At 46.5% G+C, this 25056-nt stretch overlaps 1 protein-coding gene across 2 annotated transcripts in view; it reads right to left on the reverse strand.

The window, feature by feature from the left end:
- Positions 1–2706: 2706 nt before the first annotated feature.
- Positions 2707–25056, reverse strand: part of CUBN (cubilin) — a 260102-nt gene continuing 237752 nt past the window's right edge. For both annotated transcript variants that reach the window (XM_084860471.1, XM_084860472.1), the window contains exons 60-67: positions 23541–23746; positions 22421–22583; positions 19470–19678; positions 17597–17753; positions 17289–17467; positions 15242–15407; positions 12084–12319; positions 2707–3110 (exon numbers count right to left, since the gene is read on the reverse strand). In XM_084860471.1, coding sequence (XP_084716597.1) covers positions 3003–3110; positions 12084–12319; positions 15242–15407; positions 17289–17467; positions 17597–17753; positions 19470–19678; positions 22421–22583; positions 23541–23746 — 1424 coding nt within the window. In that variant the 3' untranslated portion in view covers positions 2707–3002. The remainder of the gene's footprint in view (positions 3111–12083; positions 12320–15241; positions 15408–17288; positions 17468–17596; positions 17754–19469; positions 19679–22420; positions 22584–23540; positions 23747–25056) is intronic.

Consider the following 25056-nt stretch of genomic DNA (forward strand, 5'->3'; position numbering starts at 1 on the left):
TCCTAATTTTTTTCTTTGGAGGTATGATGAGTGCATCATCAAGCAAAGTGTGCTGCAAAGTATAGCATATTGGTGAAATAAATGGCACAATTTTCACGTTCGGCAGTCCATCTATTCAAACATCATAGGAGTGAGAGGAAATTAGTCAGCTCCCAAGTGACCTCTTACAGCCATGGTTCTGCAATGCTGAGACTCTGATAAGAAACATTAAATAAATTGAGGAGGATAATGGTAACCAATTGCCCACATGCATCCTTAGGTGCAATCCCCTGATCCAGAATAACCAAAGACTCAACAACAACAACAACAACAATTTGATTGTAGGCTAACAATAGTCAAACAGTGGCACGTGAGACATTTCTGGCTCCCCACTGTAACACCTGCTCCTCCACAAAATGAGAATTTGGCTCAGTTCCCATTGCAGAGTCCTCCCAGGTAGCCATAGCTCATCATAGCACATCTGCCCAGTTGGAAGTGGAACAAAAGACTCTTGCATACTGCTTCTGAGATGGGCAACACAGCTACCTGAGTGATTTTGCTCCGCAGCCAGCATGGCCTCAGCCAAAAGCCGCATTTCAGACGCATGTCCACCACTTCCATTCTATTTACCTGTTTATGAAATATATTAAGTGCCTATGTGTTAAAACCCACTGAAGGCAATTTCCAGTTTGGGGCCAGGGTCCAAAGAACATTAGAGCAACTGGTTCCATTTGTTTCTGTTCCGCAAGATGGCAAAATCCTTTTGAAAGTAGGGAAACACTTAAGAGCCATTTTTGATATTGCATGGGAGTTTGCTGTTCAAAGAAGAAAGTTTAAAAATCCCACTGTGCAACTCTAAGCCCTTGGGTGTGTCTGAAGTAATTCTTCGGATCCTGGCTGATAAAGTTGAATAATGGAGATACTAAAATAACAGTATCAATAAAAACAAAACAATAGCACAGCACAGAAATTAAAATAATGTAGAAGACACAGGATTTTTTTAAAGGTTGTGCTGCTTATTTCGAATCATAGCATTTTAGAGTTGGAATGGCCCTTGGATGTCATCTAGTCCTACCCCCTGCTCAATTTGGCAACCACAAATAAGAGAATGGGGCAAAGTCCCCTGTGGTGGAGGAAGGGCCTCTGGGGTGTCTTCTCCTTTTCTGAAGAGAGGAAGACTTGCCAGCTTCTCTCAATCTTTTGTTTGATAACATCAGGGCTGAGTATTATTTATTTATTACATTTATATCCCACCCTTTTTCCTCCTTAAGGAACCCAAGTTGGCATACATAGTCCTCCTCCTCTCCATTTTATCCTCACAACAACAACCCTGTGAAGTAGGTTGGGCTGAGAGTCTGTGACTGGCCCAAAGTCACCCAGTGAGCTTTCATGGCCGAGTGGGGACTAGAACCCAGATCTCCCAACTCCCAGTCCAATGCTCTAGCACTACACCACATTGGCACTCTCAATACATTCCATCACCCAAGCTGCTTGGATAGGGACGGTTTGCTCCATCAGCCCATGGAAGCTGACCACTGGCATAGGGCAGGGGTGTTGAACCTCCTTCAGCCCAAGGGCTGCATTCGATTTCAGAGAAACTTTTGGAGGCCACATTCCATTGGTGGGCGGGGCTGAATGCAAAAGGGGTGGGGCCAAACATGCCAGCATACTTTAGCTTAAAGCTCTTCCTACCAGTAACTAAGCCTTAGGAGACGCATTTCAAACTTTTAGAATGGGAGGGAAATGCACAAAAGCCAGGGATCCACCAGTGTGAAACACATGCCTTCAAGCTAGGGGTGTTGGAGGAATCTGCCATGAAACCAAATGAGTTCAGTGTCAGGAGCACCCTAGCTGCCTCTTGCAGTCCCCTCCAATAGCCAACTCAGGACACAGACGATAAGGATTCTTTCCAAGGCTTTATTCCTTTATTCCTTAATGGCTCTTACAGGTACTAATCACTAGTGACTAAGCAAGGAACTGCACTGGGGTAGATAGGAGAGTAGCCTAAGCTCCAGGTAAGGCAGTTGGTCCCCGTTTGAAGGAGAAGCGCAGGAAGACTCTGAACTTATGGGCTAGGGAGAGATCCTCCCTCTTTCCCTTGGGTCCTTGGGACACGACTGTTTTAGCGTGAAATGAGCGGAGCGCCTCCTTTCAGCGCCCTCCATCTGTCGCCGTTCCCTGCATCTGCGCCGAGCGTCCAGCAAGCCCCCCTCCACCACTCTCTCACTGCCAGGGTCACTATCTCTCCCAGGAATGCTGGCAGGAGGAATCTCTGCCAGCTTCTGTGCTTGTGAGAGATGAGCGAGCTCCTCTCCCATGGATTGCCGTTCTTCCTCAGAATCAGAACTGCTCTGGGGCTCTATGGACTCAGTTTCCAGCCTGACATTCAGATTTTGATGAGTCTGATCGGCAGATTCCACAGTGGACCAGCTTTTCCTCTGTCTGGCTGATTCCACAGACTTGCATTTTTCTAACTTTCCCAATTTTGTGCAAATTTTGTCATAGAAAAATACACAATGCACACAATAGGCTAAAGCATGAAAATGCACATTTTGGGAGATTTTGTGCATTTGCACAAATTTGGGATGAAAAATGTCCAATTCCGTTGATGGGCAGACTGTGGAACAAAAGGTGCCTCACAATCCATGAAACATGGACAGAACGGACTTTACACAATTCGCACATCCCTACTTCAAGCAAAAGAGGTGCTGATTTGCAGATTCTCTTAAGAAGTACTTATAAGAGGTTCAGCACCCTGTGTCTCTATGGAAAAGTGTCTTTGGAGAACAGCTTGTTTAGGAGCACTCATCTTGTGCAGTTTCAAAGTTATGTGCGCACACTACCAAATATTCTTATAAACAAAAAGGAAGAGCTCAAGTTTCTTTGAAATAATTCTTAATACATAGCAACTGCATTGCCCCCAAAATAATTTTATTGTCACATGAACACAGTCACATTCTTTGAAGCATGTTCTGTAACAAAAAGTGCTAGATAACATATTTTTTCCCCGTAGCAGAAGTATTTTAGCTGTTCCAGGTTAGCCTAAATCCTGATGGTCGCGTTACATACTCTGAATGGAATTTTATGAACACTTGATGTGATGCAGCTGTAAATGGAGCAATGTTTGTGTCCTGAAAAGAAAAGGAGATTATTTGTTTGTTTGTTTGTTTCATTTCTATACCACCCAATAGCAGAAGCTCTTTGGGCAGTTCACAAAAATTAAAACCACAAAGCGCAGTAAAAAACAATATAAAACATAAAATCTTAAAACTACAACATAACAGAACAACCAGAATAAAACCTAGCAGAAATGCAGAGATTTAAAATACAAATTTAAAACACCAAAGCTAAAAGACTAGGAAGCTAAAATGCTAAAACATCAGGAGAATGAAAAGGTCTTCACCTGGCACCAGAAGGAGTACAACATAGGTGCCTGGTGAACCTCTCTATGGAACTCATTCCACCACGGTGTATTTTTTAAAAAAAAATACAGAAAAAGTTTACATAAACCTCTTTCTTTCTTTGAGAATGATACATAATCAAGGATGCAATCCTATCCATGTTTTTACAGAAAAAAATTCCTACAATTCTCAGCATTCTGCAGCCATTCTGGGAGTTGTAGGACTTTTTTTTGTCTAAACATATGTAGGATTGTGCCCTAAATCACCATGGCCCCAAACCGGAGAACTATGGGCATACCAGCAGTAGCAAGCAGCGTGCTTATAGCTGAACTTATGGTTTTCACGGAAGAATCATTGCTTAAGAGCAGAAGCTTTTCACAGACCCTACAGGGGTGAAGAAACTGTGGCCCTCCAGATGGCATTGGACTCCCAACTCCCATCAGCCCCCACTGACATGGCCACTACTCAGGGACAATGGGGGCTGCAGTACAACATCTTGAAGGGAGGTGAGGAAAGGAATGAGGAACTTGGACTCAGACTTGGGGCATCTCTACACCAGTCTAAAATCCGGCATTTAAAATGGGGCTTTCTGCTTCCGTTTTAAATGAAGGATCACGACAACTCCCTTTTTCACTCACTTCCTTTCCCCCCTCCCCTTTCCCCCTCTTTCTGCCTGTATCTGAGTCTTCCATATATTTCATTGATCTTGCTCCTCTTCTTGCTGCGTTTGCTCTTCTCACAGAGGAAACTGAAGCGGAACACAATGGGGTAATTTGATAGCTCAGTATCTGTGAACTATTTAAAAATAGAAGAAAGGGCATTTAGTGCAGGAGACGCCTTGAATGATCACGGCATCGAGTAAAGAGCCCGCAAACTTCCAAGGAGCAATCTCAGTCGCAGGAGTTCCGTGTGAAGGAGCCCTTGGTACTCCCTCTGCTATTCCCAGTCATGTATCCCACTTATTTAGGGAAGAGCCATTGCTTAGTGGTACAGCACTTGCTTTGCATGCAAATGACTTGGGTTCAATCCCTGCTATCTCCAGGTAGGGTTGGCAAAGACTCTAATATGACTGTCACTGCCATTCTGTGTAGACGGTACTGGACTAGATGGACCAATTATCGGTTCTTGGTATAAGGCAGCTTCCTACATTACTATGGTCCAAGGTAAGGCACTTCACAGATGCTAACAGGGGCAACGGAATGCCACTCTCCCTGCACCAGACAGCTGATCAGTGCTGTGATGGTTTTCATTCAGAATTGTACCATGCTCATCTGTTATCAAGATGGGTGCTGAGACCACAACCTCTTCAGGATTTGCCAGATGCAAAGGATGAACCAGTTCTCCCGATGTTCATGTGTGGCACACTGTTGTTCCCAAGCCACAGCAGATCTGAAATGTTTACATCTGTGTGGCTCACTATTACTGAATCACAGCCCTCAAACTGTACACATCTTGAGAATGAAACAGTTTTGTTTTGCAAGCTGGGGCTGTTCCATCCTCAATATTTTTTTATTGATTGATTGATTGATTGCATTTATACCCTGCCTTTTTTCCTCTTGCAAGGAACCCAAGGCATATTCTATTGCAAGGAATATCAAGGCATATTCTATGCACACAAAGGCAAATCAATACAATGTCGTCATTCGAAAGCCCAGGAGCAATAGAACTGCGATCTGTCAGTGGTGCTTGATGTAAGACAGGACATGCTTAATAATTCCCTATTGTTGAAATCAATGGGACCTAAAAGTGGTCCTCTCAAAGTTTAATTGGATGTGCCAACAGAGAGTTAAACATCTTGGATTGCATCTGGCAGCTTTCTGATGATGTCACTGTATTAACTGAAGGCGGAGGTATTCTGATGAAGGTCTCATGTGGGAGCTGGTAATCCTTCAAGTACATGGGTCCCAAGCCATTTAGGGCTTTAAAGGTTACAACCAGCACTTTGAATTGTGCCCAGAAACAAACTGGCAATCAGTGAAGCTCATTTAAAACTGGAAAGATGTGTTCCCTATTATCTGTACCAGTTAGCAATCCAGCTGCTCAGTTTTGTACCAACTGTGGTTTCCAAACAGACTTGAAAGGCAGCCCAGCATTGCGGCAGTCAGATTTTATCAAGGCATTTATAATTGAGCCACAGGTGAGTCATTCTATGTGTGGAAGACAATAATAATTTTATCCACCATGAAAGGGGTGAGAGTTAGAATCCAGACATAAAGGACTCATTTGGGACACAAAAAAGAGCTTTAAAAAAAGGAACACACTTGCACAACCCCACTAGATGTCACTACAGTCTCTCTGTTGGAATGACATGTCATGTCATGTGTGTAACAAGTAGCAACAGAGACCCAGCCCTGGGCATCTTTATTATTATAGGCTGAAAAGTGAAGCACCCCCCCCCCCCCGCGGCACTATTACAGTATGTGTGTGGGGGGTCACAATTAAAGACAACTACATCACTTTAGTTATTTGTTTTGGTTCTCCAAATCAATCTTCAGCTCAAACACAAACTAGCAATCAGGCAGGAAAAAGCGACTTCAGGTGCAATCCTAAGTATGTGCAGACAGAAAAAAGTCTGCGGCTGGCTGGGGCATGCTGGGGATTGTAGGAGTTTTCTCTGTCTGAACATGCATGGGATTGCACTCTTTGTCTCTTTGGAATCAGTCCCTCCCATGTAGTAGATCTGTTTCATCCCAGCCCATTCTTTGCAACTAGCATCCTGGCTACCTGTTGGGTGCCTATTTGCTATTTGGTGGGTCAGAGAGAAGACAGAACCAATGAGATCTCATCATCACTAGCCCGGTGGATCTGACTGTGTGGAGGGAAATTTTGGGGCAGCAGTCCAAAAAGAGGCAAGGCAGCCTGAGTCATGTGATTGCTCATGTGATTTCCTCTCCACATGCTTAATTTTCAATTGCGCATTAGCCTGACCTTTGGGGGGGGGGGGGGCTAATTGCATTTATTGCATAGCTGTGCAGTCAACTCTCCCAGCCCCTAGATTAAAGGTATATTGAGCTCATTTTCCTAACAATGGATATTCCTGTGTCTCAGTTCATTAATCTTTATTATTTAAATGAATCTAGTCTTTTGTGTGGGGAGAGTAGCGTCTTGCCAGGTTACTTAAACATGAAAATGGTATGAGTGTGAGGGAATGGTACAATCCAAAGCACACATCCAGTGGTTGACAACCAACCTAGTTATGGGTGAATTTGCAGCTTGCTGTGTGTTGCCTGGCTTTTTCATGGGTCTGTTCAAGGAACCATTTGTCAAAGAAATTGTAAAACAAACAGCGTGGGGTCTCAGGCCCAACTGGATGTCACTCAAACTGAAACCCCACCTCTGTTTCCAACCTGGAAGACATGAGTCCTCATTCATTCCAGAAATATTAGTCAGATAGGTAAACCTATCTGACTAATATTTAACTTCTGTAAACCGCCCAGACAGCTTCGGCTATGGGGCGGTATAGAAATGCAATAAATAATAACAATAATAGGTATTCTGCACATGGTCAGAAGCACTGAAAATAGGCTCCGCACTAAGCTCTGGTGGGCCCTAGTACAATTAAAACCTTATCTTTTGTCCACATGGCTGAAATAGTTCTTTCAATTGTAGGTTTGTTTGTTTTTTAAGGTAGACAGCATGTAACTAGAAGCAAGTGTGAATTGCTCTGGTACTGCAGAGAAGAAGGAAACAAAGAAGAGAAGAGAATTGCTCTGGTACTGGAGAGAAGAAACGAAGCCCTATGAAGAGAGACTGAAAGAACTGGGCAAGTTTAGCCTTGAGAAGACTGAGGGGAGATATGATAGCACTCTTCAAGTACTTGAAAGATTGTCACAGAGTGGAAGGCCAGGATCTCTTCTCGATCATCCCAGACTGCAGGACACAGAATAATGGGCTCAAGTTACAGGAAGCCAGATTCCGGCTGAACATCAGGAAAAACTTCCTGACTGTTAGAGCAATATGACAATGGAACCAATGACCTAGGGAGGTAGTGGGTTCTCCCATGCTGGAGGCATTCAAGACGAGGCTGGACAGCCATCTGTCAGGGATGCTCTCTGACTTGGATTCCTGCACTAAGCCGGGGGTTTGTTTTATTTATTTATTTATTTATTTATTTATTTATTTATTTATTATTTAAATTTATTAATCGCCCATCTGGCTGGTCACCCAGCCACTCTGGGCGATGTACAACATACCATAAAACAATTTAAAACAATAAAATTCTACCATAAATTTTTTTTTAAAATACCCTAACCCACCCCAAATGCCTGCCTGAACAACCACGTTTTTAATGCATGACGGAAGCTCATTAAAGAGGGGGCATGACGGAGTTCCCTAGGGAGGGAGTTCCACAGAGTGGGGGCCACCACAGAAAAGGCCCTCTCCCTCATCCCCACCAGTCTAGCTGTCCTGGCTGATGGGACAGAGAGAAGGCCATCCGAGGCTGATCTTGTTAAGCGGCCTGTCTGGTGTTGCTGGAGGCGCTCCTTAAGATAGGCTGGGCCGGAACCATATAGGGTTTTAAAGGTCAAAACCAACACCTTGAATTTGGCACGGAAAACAACTGGTAACCAGTGCAACTCCTTCAGCACTGGAGTGATGTGATCTCGCCGGCGGCTGCCTTTAATCAGGCGAGCCGCCGCGTTCTGTACCAGCTGCAGCTTCCGAACCATCTTCAAGGGTAACCCCACGTAGAGCGCATTACAGTAGTCTAAATGAGAGGAGACCAGGGCATGTACTACCGATGGGAGCAGATGGTCGGGAAGGAAGGGGCGCAGCCGCCGCATCAAATGGAGTTGATACAGCGCTGTCCGGCTCACAGCTGACACCTGAGCCTCCATGGACAGCTGGGAGTCCAAAATGACCCCCAGGCTGCGGACCTGGTCTTTCAAGGGTAGCCGTACCCCATTCAACACCAGGTCAACATCCCCCAGCCTCCTCTTGTCTCCCACCAAAAGTACCTCGGTCTTGTCAGGGTTCAGCTTCAGCTTATTCCTCCCCATCCAGCCACTCACCGTCTCCAGACATTTGGACAGGGATTCTACGGCCAACCTTGGTGAAGATTTGAATGAGAGGTAGAGCTGCGTGTCATCTGCATATTGATGACACTGCACCCCAAACCTCCTGATGATAGCCCCCAGCGGCTTCACATACATGTTAAATAGCATCGGGGAGAGGATGGAACCCTGTGGCACCCCACAAGTAAGTGGCCACGGGTCCGACACCTCCTCTCCCAGTGCTACCCTCTGGTACCTGCCGGAGAGGAAGGACCGGAACCACCGCAATACAGTGTCTCCAATGCCCAACCCCTCCAGGCGGTCCAGGAGGATACCGTGGTCAACGGTATCAAAAGCCGCTGAGAGGTCGAGGAGAACAAGGAAGGAGCATTCACCCCTATCCAGAGCCCTCCTCATATCATCCACCAAGGCGACCAAGGCCGTTTCTGTCCCATGCCCAGGCCTGAAGCCCGATTGAAATGGATCTAGATAATCAGTTTCTTTCAAGTGTGCCTTCAACTGCACCGCCACCACCCGCTCAATCACCTTGCCCAAAAATGGCAGATTTGAGACTGGGCGAAAGTTGTTCAGAACTTGAGGATCCAAGGAGGGCTTCTTTAAGAGCGGTCTTATCACTGCCTCCTTGAGGGCTGATGGCATCACTCCCTCCTCAAGGGAGGCGTTCACCACCACCTTGATCCCCTCACCCAGTCTCTCTCTGCAGCTCATAATGAGCCAAGATGGGCAAGGATCAAGTAAGCAGGTGGTCGGCCTTACAGATGAAAGCACCTTGTCCACTTCATCAGGAGGAAGAAGCTGGAACCGATCCCACAAAACCGGTTTGCCACAGGCCGCCTCTTGCTCACTAACTGTATCCACAGCATGCAGAGTAACACACCTAATCTGAACAATTTTATCTGCAAAGTGCCTTGCCAAAGCCTCACAGGAGGCCTTAGAATGCTGCAGTGGTTCCGGAGCCACAGGACCGACCAGGCTCCGGACCACTTGGAACAGCCTCCTGGGACAGCACTCTGCACACATGATGGAGGGAGCATAATATTCCTTTTTTGCTGCCTTCACCGCCACGTGATAGGCTGAAGATACAGCTCTAGCCCGTGTCTGATCGTGTTTGGAGCGAGACTTCCGCCACTGGCGCTCTAGCCGTCTCCCCTCCTGTTTCAGAGCTCGTAACCGCGGATTGAACCATGGTGCAGTCCGAGCCCTGTTCAGGGGGAGAGGGCGTTTCGGAGCCACCCGATCTAATGCCCCAGTGATTGCGGCATTCCAGCCACCCACCAGGGTCTCGACCGAGTGGCCGTTGGCATGCCCCAGAGAATCCCCAAGCGCGTTCAGGAATCCATTTGGATCCATAAGACGCCTGGGGCGGACCATTTTAATGGGTCCTCCACCCCTGCGGAGGGGTTGTGGAACCGAGAAGTCCAACGTCACCAGATAGTGATCTGACCATGACAAGGGGGTGGTGGATATACCCCCAACTTCCAGATCACTCCCCGCTTCTCCAGAAACAAATACAAGGTCTAGTGCATGACCGGCTACATGGGTGGGCCCAGTTAGAATATGGTGCAGCTCCCAGGAGGCCATGGTCTCCATGAAGTCCCGAGGTGCTCCTGTGAGGATGGCCTCCGAATGTACGTTGAAGTCCCCCAACACCAGTAAGTTAGGGGACTGTACACGCACATCAGAGACCACCTCAAGCACCTCGGCCAGGGAGTCAGTCGTGCAGCGGGGTGGACGGTACACGAGCAGAATCCCCAGACTGCCCTTCGGGCCCAACCTCCAGTACATGCACTCAGCAACCTTGGTCTCCCGGAGAGGGGGTCTGGTGAAGACCAAGGACTCTTGGTAGATAACAGCCACTCCCCCTCCCCGATCCCCAGCCCTCAGCTGCTGTGCATACGAAAATCCGGCTGGACACATGGCTGCAAGGGTTGGAGCAGCAGCCTCGGCCAGCCAGGTCTCCATAATACATGCCAGGTCTGCACCCCCATCCAGGATCATGTCATGGATGAGGGAGGTTTTCTGGGTAACAGACCTGGCATTGCAGAGCAGCAAACGAAGGCCAGAAGATGGGGTCACGCCTCCCCCAGCCATCCTTTGGCTCTGGACAGGCCCGGAGCAGGGGACAGATACTACACATCTCTCCCTTGTTCCCCTTACCTGGCATGGCCTGCCCCTAGCGCTCCGCCAGCGCCTGCCGCCCAGCCTCAGTATGTTCTGGCCCCCAACACTCCCCCCACTGCCTCCATCAGGTGGACACATGCCCCCTCGCTCCCGCCTATCAGGCAGGCTACCCACCCCTAAAAACACAACAAAATCCCCCCCAACAAAATAAAACAAACAAACAAAACAATTAAAATCCCCTTAAAAATGCCAGGCAGGAGTCCACAGGGAAGGCCTGGTGGTGGTGGTGGTGGTGGCGGCGGCGGCGGCGGCGGCGGCGGCGGCGGCAGCAGCGGCAGCAGCAGCAGCAGCAGCAGCAGGCCCAGCAGCAGCAAGCACGCCTCTCCCCCGGTGGTGGTGGCTTCTCCTGCAGGCCCTGGCTCTCCCAGGCCACCTCAGCCAGCCAGCTTATGTAGCCCCTCCAGGGAGGGGCAGGTGGAGCAGCACAGCTGGCTCGGTACCTGGGGGCCTGGTCCTGCAGGGACTGGCGGTTTGCCAGGCAGAAGTCCACAGGGAAGGCCTGGTGGTGGTGGCAGCGGCGGCGGCAGCAGGCCCAGCGGCGGCGGCAGCAGGTCCAGCGGCGGCGGCAGCAGGCCCAGCAGCAGCAAGCACGCCTCTTCCCCAGTGGTGGTGGTGGTGGCTTCTCCTGCAGGCCCTGGCTCTCGTTGGACTTGGACTTGGTGGTCTTCTAAGCCCCTTCCAACCCTACTATTCTATGATTCTATGACCTGGCCTTGAAAAACTGATCTCCCCTCTCTTCCTTTTCCCTCCACTTCCCCTCCTTTGTATGTCCTGTCATTTTAGTTTATAGGATGGCAGGGCCTGTCTCTCTTTTTCATTGATGTGAGCTGCTTCAGGAGACAATAACTGTTTGAAAACTGGCATAAAAATGCAGCAAATAAATGGTGAATAAATAAGTAAGTGCTCACTGCCATTTTAAAAGCTTTGATGTATTTGTTGTTTTGGCAATGGTTGCATATGCACTCCCTTGAAAATGCATGAATTGAACTATCTGTTCAAGGTGCTATGGCTTAGGTTGCAATCCTAAACATTCTTACAAAGGGGTAAGCCCCATTTAACACAAAGGGAATTACTCCCAAGGAAACATGCACAGGATTGCATTGCCTGTTTCTAAATGGGATGTGCTGGGCATCAACTTTGCCTTGAAATTATACCCATGACCTCTCAGATGGAATCCATTCCCCCTTGTAGTGAATCGCTGACAACGAAATTTCCCAGTGCGGAGGCCATGGCACTCTTCATATGTTTAAAGACACTTCACAAGTTCACAAGTTGCCCATACTGGGTAATTTTCCCTGCTCATCGTGCAAACCCTCCCACTATTTTTTTTGCAAGAAGATGTGGTGCAGAGAAGGAAGGGGGGTTTAAAAACTATAGCTCCAGTAACTCGTGAAGTCATGAGTTGCCACGGGCTCCCGCATACTCAGTTTTGCGTCTATTCCATTAATCTTTGCACTGTAATACTGCACACTGAGACACAGGCCATAGTAAGAAAATTTAAACTTACCAATCCACAGTATGGTCCAATTGCTGCATAGCTACTGTCTGGTCCATTATAGAGTTTCAGGTAGTTGCTGGTACAGTCACCTGGATCATCAATGCTGATGATAGCAAAACTAACTGTCACAACCCTTCCTTTGGGGGCTTCGACTGTCCACTCACAGTCTGTCTGATTCGGATAAGAAGCGGGGTACTCTGGGCTGGCTAATGAACCAGTCTCACCATATAATGTACCACCACATCCTAGAAACAGAGAACTCTTGTTAGTGCTCAATCTTAAGTTGTACTATGCATCATGTGACGCTGAGGGAGGAAAAATGAGGGCTTATGCTGTGTCATGGTAGGTGGGATTTCTCAAATAAACTTCTTTGGCGTTTAAACCAGGGCAGGGGTGGAGAGGATAAAGACAGACCTGCGTTTATTTCATTGCACTGGCCTGAGTTTATAGCAGGGGCGCACGGTCTGTGAGACCCCAAGGACTTAACTGCTGCTTCCTGGGTGTCCTGACTGCCAAATTCCCCCTGCCCCCAGCTATTTCCCACCAACTGTTCTGTCTTTCCAGTGAATCATAGAATCATAGAACAGTAGGGTTGGAAGGGGCCTACAAGGCCATGGAGTCCAACCCCCTGCTCACTGCAGGAATCCTGTGGAGAAAGAGTGGTGTATATGAGGATTTTGGGGGAAAGGAGTGGAGAGCTTGCTGTATCAGGATCAGTGGGGGGAGGGAAAGGACAGAAGGCTTTCCACTCCATGCCCCAGTGACTGCCAAACAGATCACTCTTCCCTCACTGGTAAGAGCGATCTGTATCAGAATTGCTGGGGGAGGAGGGGAGAGAAGGCTCCCCCCTCCCCCAGCCGCAAGGAAAGACTGATTGGAATCAGGATCGCTGGTGTGTTGTGTATGCATGTGTGTATATGTGTGTGCGGCCCTTGGGACCAAAAAAGGTTGCGCACCCTGGTTTATAGCAATACGGTATTTATGTTTGCATGTCAAGAAAATAAAATGTTAGTAAACAGGATGAATAAAATGTTAGTCAACAGGACCAACACTATTTCACCTGCTTATATTAAGGTATATATGCCCGAGTACTAGGTATGCATAGATCAAACAGAGAATAGAGGATTCCTCTGTGTGTGTGTGTGTCCTTTCCCCACTGTGTACTCTCTTCACACATATTATTTGGGTTCTGCACAGAATATAGCAAGGTCACTGGCTTGTGAGCACAAGTCTAGCTTTATCCTCCTGTTCAGAACTGCCTTTAGCTGAGCCAGTGAAGCATCAATGGGGATATAAATGAAAGGCATTTTGCACATGCTCAGATGCATTTTGCCCAGAGACTGCCAGAACTTTTGAAGTCAAGTGGCAAGTCTAACTGAAGAAAAGGGGAGCATTTGGTCCCTAGAAGCCATTAGAGACATTTGCAGGCAGCTCAAGATGGATAAAGACACTCTGCATAGCTACAGAAGAATAGCTTAATTCTCAAACATGTTAAATGAGCTCCATGTCAAGCAGGATGCAGGAAGAGCTACAGTACAGTGCTCTCTTGTAGAGATGGTGGTTTTGAATTTCAATGGCTCTGACGGCATGCTTGTGTACAAAGCAATTTTTTCTGATCAAACTTTCATTTCCCCAGAGATTAAGCCATTCAATACAATTTGAAAAACTCTTGTTTTATTTTCGCCTCTACCCCCAAAGACTCTTTTGGACTACAGTAATTCTAGCTTTTTAACTTCCTTATGAAATTGCTGAAGGAGGTTGTCCAGAGGGTTTTGGACTGGACCTCTATTTCTCCTTGTCAAGCAGAGCCAAGAGATCCAATAAAAGTTCTGGTGTCCTGAGGCAGCGATAGACTGGTTCAGGGCAGAGACGCTGAAGCTTAATCTACATGAGATGGAGAAGGTAGTAGTGAAGGGCCTGACTGAGCTAGGAATTACAGGTCTCCATGTTCTGGGTCACTCTGTCCTTGAAGAATTGAGTGCACAGTTTGGAGGTAAGGCTGGACCCAACACCACTCCTGAATTTCCAGGCAGCATTCATGGCCAGGAACACCTTTTATTGGCTTGGGCTAGTCTGCCAATAGTAGATGCTTCTGAAGAAGGATGATCTGACCATCGTAACACATGGAACTGCCAGACTGGACTGCACAAGGAGCTGCCTTTGATGACGATCAGAAAACTTCAAATGCTGCTGATATTTAATCACAGGAGCTGGCCAAAGAGGGAACACATAACGCAGCTGCTGAAACTGCTGCACTGGTTCCCAATTTGTTTCAGAGCAAGCACCATTATAAAGTGCGGGTTTTAAAATTCTAATCTGCTTTGGCCGAGTTTTTTCAAGGCAAGGGTAAGGAACTTTGTTTTCTGCCGGGGTCCACATTCCTTGTTGGGGTAAACTCTGTGTGTGTGTGTGTGTGTGTGTGTGTGTGTGTGTGAGTTGCATGCCAATGGTGGTGGGTGGGGCCAAAGCCGGTGGTGGATGAAGTCAGAAGCAAAAATGGGCAGGGCACTCCCTTTCTCTCTTTCTGCCACCCTCCCTTCCCTTTGTCCCTTGCTGACACTCCCTTCTCTTTCTCACCCACTTCCTCCCCCACCCCCCAATCTGCTACTGGAAGAGGGACAGATTACTCTTGCCAGAGGTCTGAACTGATGGCTTCTGAAATTGAATAAAGGGCTACAGATTGCCCACCCCAGTCTTAAGAGAAACCGTTTTGCTTACCATCCTTTTGCATACATCATCAGAAGGAGCTTTGTTCTGAGTCTGCCCCCTGATGGTGGTTAGATTCAAGGGGACAGGGAGCAGTGCTTTCTGAGCTGCAGTGTCCTTTTTCTGGAACTCCCTAAGTAGCAAAGTCTACTAGACTAATTCAGTTCTCACCCTCCAGAATTAGTCGAAGCTTTATTATTTCAGTAGGTATTCAAAGGGCGAGCCAGATGCTATTTTACATTGACAAGTAATAGATGTTTAATCTTCTGCTCTGTAAGTGTCATTCTAATGTTTTCATGGTTGTATTTTTAATTTAAGTTGTATAATGATTACTGATTGGTTATTGATTTGCTATTTTTAAAATAATTTGAAAGCTGCCTGCCTTGTAAATTCAAGTGGCAGGTTATAAATGGAGATTGATTGATTGATTGATTGATTAGAACTGAAACCACTGTTGGTACCGGTTGGTGATGACGTCCAGGTAATTTCATATCCTTCATAAGAAACCAGGACATCACTTTTGAAATGTAGATATAGAACATGGTTTTTAGGAAAAACAGGATTGGGTAAGGTGTTTCCACAGTACTTGCCAAGCAGTGGAGAGCTGGCATCACTACCATTTCTGACCTTTAAAAGAATATATACAAAGCATCTATTAACAACAGTGAGATTGTCAAGGGTGAATCAGTAAAAGCTTTGCAACTGATGAAGATAGCTTGACTTATCCTGATAACTTGTCTGAAACGGCCTGAGTACACAAGCAGATATCTTTCATCCTGGTTTTAGGGCTGATTCATATGGTGGGTTTATCATAATGGTGACATGCTGATCAGTGTGATATCAGAGTCACAACACTGCTCCTGGAAATGGTGGCACAGGCACACTTATCACAGGAGACACAAGAGCAGCAACAGCATCTTCTTAATGCAGAGACCACAAGCCTGGTCTGGAAGCTTTTATAGGTGTCAGTGAGTATACATGGCCCACTCTGGCCTAGCATCCATCCATTCATGTGATTAGCAACTGTGGTAATTACTTTTTAAGAGTAAATGGGAGGACATGGGGGCTTGATACAGATTGGATCCCTGGTGTGGGGTGAGGTGGGGGCTATAACCCTTTGTCCTCTGCTGTGATACCACTCTGCATTGGGGGCCCTGCACTGGCTGTCTGCATTGAGTGAAAAAGCTCCCAAAGGGACCTTTATCCTAACCCAAATAGTGGGTGTGTCATCTCCACCCATCTGGATCACAATCACAGCAGGAAGCAAAGGGTTAAACTACAGATGCAGAACCTCTGGTCCTTGGGCCTAATCCAGCCCACAGAGATTCCATATCCAGCTCACTGAGAAGTTTCTCCAGGGGGTGGAGCTTGGCCTCTAAGCCCCTCCCCCTGGAGGAATCCCTGCTGTTATCTCTGATCTGAGCCGCTCCTTCTGACGCTGGCTATCTCCCTTTCTCTCACCCTCTCTCAGCCTCTCTCACCTCTCTGTTTTGGAAAGGCAAAACAGATGGGTTGGATGGGTGATGACATCACTGGGTGTGGCCATGCCCACTGACATCATCCAGCCTGTGGTGGCACAGTGGGGGGCAATTTGGCCCTCATCTGATTTATCTTCTGTACTTCTGGATTAAAGTCTCCCAGTCCTCTCACAGTAGAATCATAATCCAGATCACCCACACACACATACATCCTTACTGCACCTGAAATGTTTTTTAAAGCCTTTAAGGGTGCAATCCTGTGCATGTTTAGGCAGAAAAAGTCCTACAGTTCCCAATTGTGGGACTTTTTTCTGTCTAAACATGCATAGGATTGCACCTTTAGCCTCCCTGGGAGCCTTTTTGGCTGAGGAGCAAGATAAAAATACTTTAAATAAATAAATGCAATTGCTAATTGGATGGATGATGTCATCTCTAGTTTGCCTGGTTTTCCTATAGTTTGCTCCTTTGGCCAGAGCTTGGTGGTGGCGCACAGGGCAAATTCCTGCCCAACATCCTTCCTTCTAGTAACTAGTTGAACAATTGCCCAACATCAAAAGTGGCCTTTGATCAAAAGAAATTTGCCCATCCTTCTTCTAGTTCCAACCTCAAGAACTGCCATGGCCTTGACTCTTGTCATGTGAGTGGATAGATAGATAGATAGATAGATAGATAGACAGACAGATAGATCATATATATATATATATATATATATATAGAGAGAGAGAGAGAGAGAGAGAGAGAGAGAGAGACTGGCTTTATGAATGCTTGGATGTATGTTGAACCTATGGTGCCCCATCTGCTTCCTTAATCATTTTTTGAATATACATCAAAAAAAGTCGGGGCATTTACAAACCCATCAGCACCCCAACAGGTTACAAGATCAAGTCAAGTGGTTTGTTAGGCAACAAACTGGGACAATGAAATTAATGAAAGAGGTGAAAAGTCAAGGGTACAGGATCAGAGACACAGGAGGGCTGTGAACAAAGACCAGACCATTGGCAGTTCCCTACAGTGCAGGTGGCTGCCGTACCTCTAAGAAGTCATGCTGACATCCAAAGTCTTCTAAGTTAAATGAATTGAAAAAGAGAGAGATGGTGTGATTTGGTGGGGATCGCAGAATAGTGGTACAATCCAAATTACGAGGATAAGGATCAGGCCAGCCCGGGCTTTTCAGATAACCAAAGGATTGATTGTATTCTCTGTTGCAGCCTAAGAGGAAGAAGAGGGGAAAAATAATTTCTGCATTTTATAATACCCTCACACCTATAGCTCTTTACTGTCCATGATCCTATGCTGAGCAAAGTTTAATGCCTGTAACAAACAGGTTTAAAACTTTACCTGAAGCTTGATAAGAGAAGCGAAGTCCATTATTAATCATATAGGCTTCTGATCTAAAAATGACCACACCAGTTCGCCTGTAAGAATAAAACTCAGGAATGGCAAAGTTTTCAGAGCCACAGAATCGGTGGATGCGATCAGCATGTTCTTGATTGCCCTGAAATGTAATAAGTACAAGTCAGCACTAGTGATGAAGCATTGTGAAATTAGCGTATGGAATCCAAGGAAACGTTTCTTTCATGCTGTGACATATTGCTACAAGGGGGGCTGCCTGCTGGTGTGCACAGCTATTGCAGGATGTAGTGCTGTGCCATCTGAACTATGTATGGCTTGCAATTGTCATAGGCATCCAATGGTTAGTGCTTCTGTGACATCCCTGGTGTTGAATGAAATTTCTCTCCCTTCCGCAATATCTATTAGATATGGAGTGCTTTTTAATGTGATTTTTAAATATCATTTTCCAAACTATGATAAGAGGCTAAGCGAGGAGTAGGCAACCTCCAGATGCTTTGGATTACAATTCCCATAATCCACCCATGCCATGCTGGCTGGGGCTGATGGGAGTTGTAGTCAAAACCATCTGGAGGGCACTCAGTTGCCTACCCAAAGGCTAAGCACTTCCAGTTGCAGCACTGCAGCATAAGATACCCTGTAGAACCACCAGCAAGGCTCCCTTCCCACTCCTGCTTCCCTCTCCCATTCTCTAGGCTCTGCATTTCCTTTCTTCATAGTACACCTTAGTCAATGAAAAAGAAGCAATGCAGATAGGTTGGGCAGCCTCCTACAAGTGGTCCAGCTGTAGCACATGGCAATGTTGTTGACATTTCTCTCCTGCCTTTCTCAGGGTAGTCTGCATGGGGTGTGCATGTCGTCACCCACCCAGGTATTGACTAGACCCAGACCATTGCTAGCACTAGGGCCCATGTGCTAGGCTCCCAGTCTGGATTACAACCTCTGTACCCACAGGCATGAGTCTTAAGCCAATGTCACAGCTCTGCCATTTTAGGGCCAAACTACTAGATGTGACATTAACTGCATGAATGCAAGTACTGTGCATGGTTTTTGTTACGTAAACAGAAGACCCAGGAAAACCTGAGCACTCTTGCAACTGTGGGAGGTGAAGTTTAACTCAGCGACCTGGTTTGCATGATCACCGCAGCCCACCATGGGTGTATTAGCCATGGTGGGTTGCGGTGCCCACAAGCACCAGGTTGGCAATAGAAGCCCCCGCTGCTGCAGTTTTTCGTTATGTGCCAACCTGGCAAGGGTGGGTTGTTGGGGTGGTTGACAAGCCACCCAGAACTCATGGGCTGTTTTAGGGTTGCTGGTGGCTTGTCAACTACCCCAACAACCCACCCTCTCCAGGTTCACAGGTAATGAGACGCCACGGTGTGCCTCCACTGCACCCCAAATATTCAGAACGGCAACCATTGCAGTGACAGGGAAATTCACCCATGGTGGCGTCTCATTATGTACGAACCGGGCCTTTCTCTCTCTGCCACGGTCCTGGTAAAAATCGCCTCTTCAAAGTTGCGATTTGCATTTCAAGGGATGATCCCATTGGCACCAATGGAATGCAAATAGCAGGTTTGGCGGGGCAGGGAGAGAAAGAGTTAAACTTACCCTCCCTTTCAAGGCTACCCAGACAATTAAGGTCATTTAGTTTGGCTCTCAGAATCAGACAAGGAAGACTAAGGGGTTTGGGCACAGAAAACTAAGGGGTTTGGGCACAGCGGACGATTCCAGCAGGCAAATCTCATGGGCCTCCAAAACCGGGAATTGCCACCACCACAATCACCCTTAGCACCAAACTGTCACCAAGGAAGAACCTATTTTTCTCCCACAGTCTTAGGAGAAAGGAAGGCTGACTCACCAGTGGTGAGTCCTGGAACTCGAGATAATTCTGAGAGCAGTCTTGGCTGGCCTGGAGGTCGAAGTCCTGTACTACTACTTTGACCTGCTGTTCAGGAGGGGCATCAATGACCCATCTGCAGAACGTAAACGGAGGATAGGCATTTGGAAAGTAGGGTGATGTTGCAGTTTGGGTGGTAGATGTTGCATTATATATACCTCCACACAGTCCTGTTAGAAAGAACAACACAACAGCTTAATTCAGCTTGTAGGTTTAAGGTACTCCTTACTTCAACTTAGTATCTTAAGCTGTGGCCCTAAAGCAGGGGTGCTGAGCCTCGTTCAGCCTCAGGGCTGAACTCCATTTCAGAGAAGCTCTTGGGGGCCACATTCTAGGGGTAGGCAGAGCCAAAATACCAAAACTACCCATGTCTTTTAGCTTAAAACTCTAACTGCCAATAACTAAGCCCTAGCGAAAGGCATTTCAATCTTTTAGAATGAGGGTGGGCTGGCTGAAACTGCACATAAGCCAGGGAACCACCAAATCATCAGTGGCCAGGAGAAAGGGTTTAGGCGCAAGGTAAGGGGCATGGCCATATGGAGAACCCCGGAGGGCCAGATTTAGAACCCCAGAAGGTTGGATGTGGGTCCTGGCCTGAGGTTCTATATCCCTGACCTACAGCCATATTCACCTGAAAGTATGTCTCTTTCAAATCAGTGAGACCTTTAGGTTGAATGTGTTTAGTGCCAAAGAACTAGATGTGCAGAACCAAAAGAAATCATTTATATCTTTATTTTATTCATTTATCAAACACTGCAGTACTTCTCTATTAAAAATACTTGACGCAACATACACATTCATGTCTTGCTAAATTAGTAGCCCAAGAGTCCTAAGCCCTACTCTCTAACCCAGGGGTGAGCGACATGTGGTCTGTGGGCTCCCACTGTCCCCCAGCTTGTTTGCAAGCTAAATTCGGCCCTTTTGCACTCTGTATTTATTAATTTAATTGGTACCCTGCTTTTCTACCAACAAAATATACTCAAGGCAGATACAGGCATAATTAAAATCGATTTAAACAATAAAATATATTAAAATTCAATAAAACATAACAATTACAGAATAATTTTTTTAAAAAAACAGCACCCAACACAATGGATGCACCTATGGGCCAAAGGCCTTCTTGAATAAAGTGGTCTTTGCCTACTGGTGGAAGGACAACATGAAGGGAGTGAACCTAGCCTCCCTTCAGAGGGAGTTCCATCGCTTGGGAGTGGCCATCAAAAAGGCCTTCTCTCAGGTCGCCACCATACACACTTTTGAAGGCGGTAGTCTCAAAAGAAGGCCCTTTCCAGAAGATCTTAAGAACCAGGCAGGCTCATATGGGAGAGGGCGGTCTTTCCGGTAGCCTGATCCCAAGCTGTACAGGGCTTTATAGGTCATAACCAGCACTTTGAGTTCTGCCCGGAAACAGACCATTAGTCACAGTAACAGGGGAGTCACGTGCTCCCTGTAACCAGCCCTGGTCAACAGTCTGGCCACAGCATTCTAGACCAGCTGAATTTTCTGAACACTTTTGAAGGCAGCCCCACATAGAAAGTGTTACAGTAGTCCAAACAGGATGTAACTAAGACATGTATGACCATGGCCAGATTGGAAATCTCTAGCCTGAGACCTAAAGTGTGCCCTACTGAATGAATGGGGCCAGATACTAATTGGGACAGACCCATGGCTGCCATGGAGACCATGAAGTCCTGAGCCACTCCCGACAAGGTGGCCTCAGCGTGTATGTTGAAGTCCCCCAGCATGGCAAACCACAGAGACTCCAGCACCAACTCTGAGGCCACCTCGGCTAGCTCAGGAAGGAAGACAGTTGAGCAGCAGGGCGGCGGTACCCCAACAGAATCCCTCTCCTGTCCCGAACACCCACCTTCAGATATACACACTCAAAAATGGAAGACTGCAGGATGGGGTACCTGGACAGGGGGATAGAATCGTGATAGACCATTGCGACTCCATCCCCTCTGCCCCGCAGGTCTTGCCTGCTGCCACACTGAGGACCCAGGTGAGTAAAACTGGGAGAGATTCACTCTCTCAGTCTCATCCAGCCAGGTCTGAGTGATACAGGCCAGGTTGGCACGCTCATCCAGGATCCAATCCTGGATGGCTGTTGTTTTCCCATTCATTGGCCTGGCATTCAGCTACTCAGGCTCTCTGATGTAGGAGTCAGTTTGGGAACAACCAGCACACTGTTGTGTTCCCCACCCCCATAATGACCCAGCTGCCTCCTGCCATCATGGGTAAAATCCAACATAAGTCCTACTTAGAGTAGACCTATTGCAATAAATGGGACTTAAGTTAGTCATGATTAATTTGAGCCCCATTCGCTTTTATGGGTCTATTCTAACTAGGACTTAGTTTGGATTTCCCCCCGTGTCTTCCTCTGCTCTCTACTGTTTCAATGGCCACTACAAAGTGACAAAAGGTTTAAATTTAGCTTGGAAACATGTTAAATTTAACCCTTGTAGCGCTCTGTGGAGTGGTTTGCTGCCACATTTTGGTGGCAAATTGGCAGGGTGTTTTGGGGTTTTATTTGAGGGGGGGCACCCTGTGGGCTGTGCAGTACCCCACGGAGGGTGGCCTGTGGCAGGGAGGGTCTGGGTGGCGAAGACAACCCCTGGACTTCCCACCCCTGCTCTAACTTCCCCAAGCTGTGCCTCTGAACTCCCCAACTCCTCCTCCCAGACAGACATATTTTACAATCATTCTCTCCTCCACTCAGACCGAGGCCTATCAACCCTTGTCTCAGGGCTTGTCTGGGGAGCTGGAATTGAATAAAATAAATACATAAATCTCTATACAGGGGGAAAAAAGTTCATTTTTCCTCAAGCTTCTTATTGACAGCCCTTAGCCCCCAAACTGATTTTAATAACAGCTTTGAGATCTTCTGGGAAGAAAATGAAAATTATACTTACTTTCCACAGTAGTGTAGGTAACGCTGAAACCGTCTCTTTCTACAGTCATGTCAGTGACAAACTTAATAGTCAGGAAGTTGTCAGTAGAAAGAAAAGGAGCTGGAACACTGGAGCCACAAAATGTGCCAGCTAGAGTGGCATTTTCATTAATGCCATCATACAGCTAAAAAGCAGAGAAAGAGAGAGAGAAACATTATCTCAGTATGGCATGCTAAGTGCAGCTTGCACAATTAAAAAGTAGATAAAGGACTGGTAGGTGTAGTTCAAGTGTTCAGAATTGGCTGTAATTCAGGCTTCACAAATAGAATAATTAGTCCAGTTCAAATGTGGCCTTAGACCCACACACTGTGTCTTTGCGCCACCTCTTCCCTCCTCTTTTTTGCTGGGCCACAATTGATGATTTCTCGGGTCAATTAACCATAGTTTCCCATTACATTTGAACCAGGAAACCATGGTTACCAGGTTTGGAACAAACCACAGTTTGAAGATGAAACCAGAGTTTGAAGTTGGTTGGAGATCTTAGTTTGTTCTGATCCTTGTAACCATAATTTCCTGGTTTAGACACAATGGGAAATGATAGTTTATTAACCCAGGAGGTCTTTGTAGTGTGTCAAGAAGGGAGGAGGGAAGTGGCAGTGAAAGGATGCAATGCACAGACATAAGGATCATGGGTATCTTGCTTTAATAAGCCAAGATATGTACATCCAAAATTAGATAATTTCTCATTTTGATTTCATGTCAAGAAGAAAGTCATTTTCAATCAAGTCCAGCACCTGAGCTTGAATTCAGTTTTTCTTTTTATTTGTGAACCTTCAGGACCAGACCGTTCAAGGCACAATCCTATCCATGTTTAGATGGGAAAAAGTCCTACAGCTCCCAGCATTCCCCAGCCAGCAGTGCTGGCTGGGGAATGCTGGGAGCTGTAGGACTTTCTGTCTAAACATGCATAGGACTGTGCACTTCAAGTCATATAAAGTTATTATCTTCCCTTTACCGCTAGGATAAGATATCTTTTGAATTAAAAAGGAAACATGCACCAAAAATATTGTGTAAGCTATGGTCTAAACACACCAAAAAGTGAATCTTGCATTTTTTGATAAATGCACATGGATGGTCTTACTTTGACATAGTCAAATTGGCAGGTTTGCCTAGACATTGCTTCCAGTACAAAAGTGTTGAAGGTGAGGTTGATCAGCTTGTTTATGGGTGCAACTATAGTCCACACACATGCTAGATCTTTGTCATATTTGCCATCCTTGTTGGAGTCTGGAGAGCCAAAGCTACCACTTGAATTCATCAGGTAGCCGCCGCATCCTTGCTGAGGACCTGTTTAAAAAAGCAGAGATCTGCCATCAGATACATGCTTGATATTGGTATTTTAAATGCCAAATTATACATTTTTCTGTCATATTTAATATCTCTCTTTCCCCATTCCTGTCTTGATGTTTATTGTTAAAGTGTTAACTTTTGGGGCAGGGGCTACATCACCTTTATGTTTTGTACGGGATTTGATTGAACTAAAGCTCTTTTCACATGTTAGATTGGCCTCATCTGGAGTACTGTGTCCAGTTCTGGGCACCACATTTTAAGAAGGATGCAGACAAATTGGGGAGGGCTCAGAGGAGGGCAACAAAGATGATCAGGGGACTGGAAACAAAGCCCTATGAAGAGAGAAAGAACTGGGCATGTTTAGCCTTGGGAAGAGAAGACTGAGGGGAAATATGATAGTGCTCTTCAAGTACTTGAAAGGTTGTCATAGAGAGGAAGGCCAGGATCTCTTCTCGATCATGCCAGAGTGCAGGACGTGGAATAATGGGCTCAAGTTACAGGAAGCCAGATTCCGGCTGAACATCAGGAAAAACTTCCTGACTGTTAGAGCAATACAACAATGGAACCAATTACCTAGGGAGGTGGTGGGCTCTTCCACACAGGAGGCATTCAAGACGAGGCTGGACAGCCATCTGTCAGGGGTGCTCTGACTTGGATTCCTGCATTGAGCAGGGGGTTGGACTCGATGGCCTTGTAGGCCCCTTCCAACCCTACTGTTCTATGATTCTATGCTTCTATGCACAGAGCCAGATTGCAGACTTTGGGCTTCTTCACACTGAGCTCTTATCCTGCGATTGAGATTGCTTCTTCACAGAAGTTTGCAGGCTGTTTACATGACGCTGTGATCATCCAAGGCGTCTCCTGCACTAAATGCCCTTTGTTCAGCTTTTAAATAGATCGCAGATAATGAGCTATCAAATTACCCCATTGTGTTCCGCTTCAGTTTCCTCCATGGAAAGAATAAAAGCAGCAAGAAGAGGAGCAAGATCAATGAAAGATAATGGAAGACTCAGACATGGGGAGAAGGAGGGGGAAAGGGGAGAGGGGGAAAGGAAGCGGGTGAAGAAGGGAGTCGTCGTGATCCTGCATTTCAAACGGAAGCAGAAAGCCCCGTTTTAAATGCAGGATTTTAGGCTGGTGTAGAGATGCCCTCTGTCCTTGCTCCTGAATTCCACACATTAAGTAAACTGTGAATAGACAATGCATAGACAATAGAACTCTGCATGTGTAAGGCTCTCTCCTCATGAGTGTCAATGCAGGAAAAGCAGGGTTCCCAATGACGTGGAGGGGGCTGTCTGAACATAGGC

Source organism: Heloderma suspectum, chromosome 5 (genome assembly GCF_057233095.1).
Source record: "Heloderma suspectum isolate Gila_16-S chromosome 5, 16-S_ref, whole genome shotgun sequence".
Lineage (NCBI taxonomy): Eukaryota > Metazoa > Chordata > Lepidosauria > Squamata > Helodermatidae > Heloderma > Heloderma suspectum.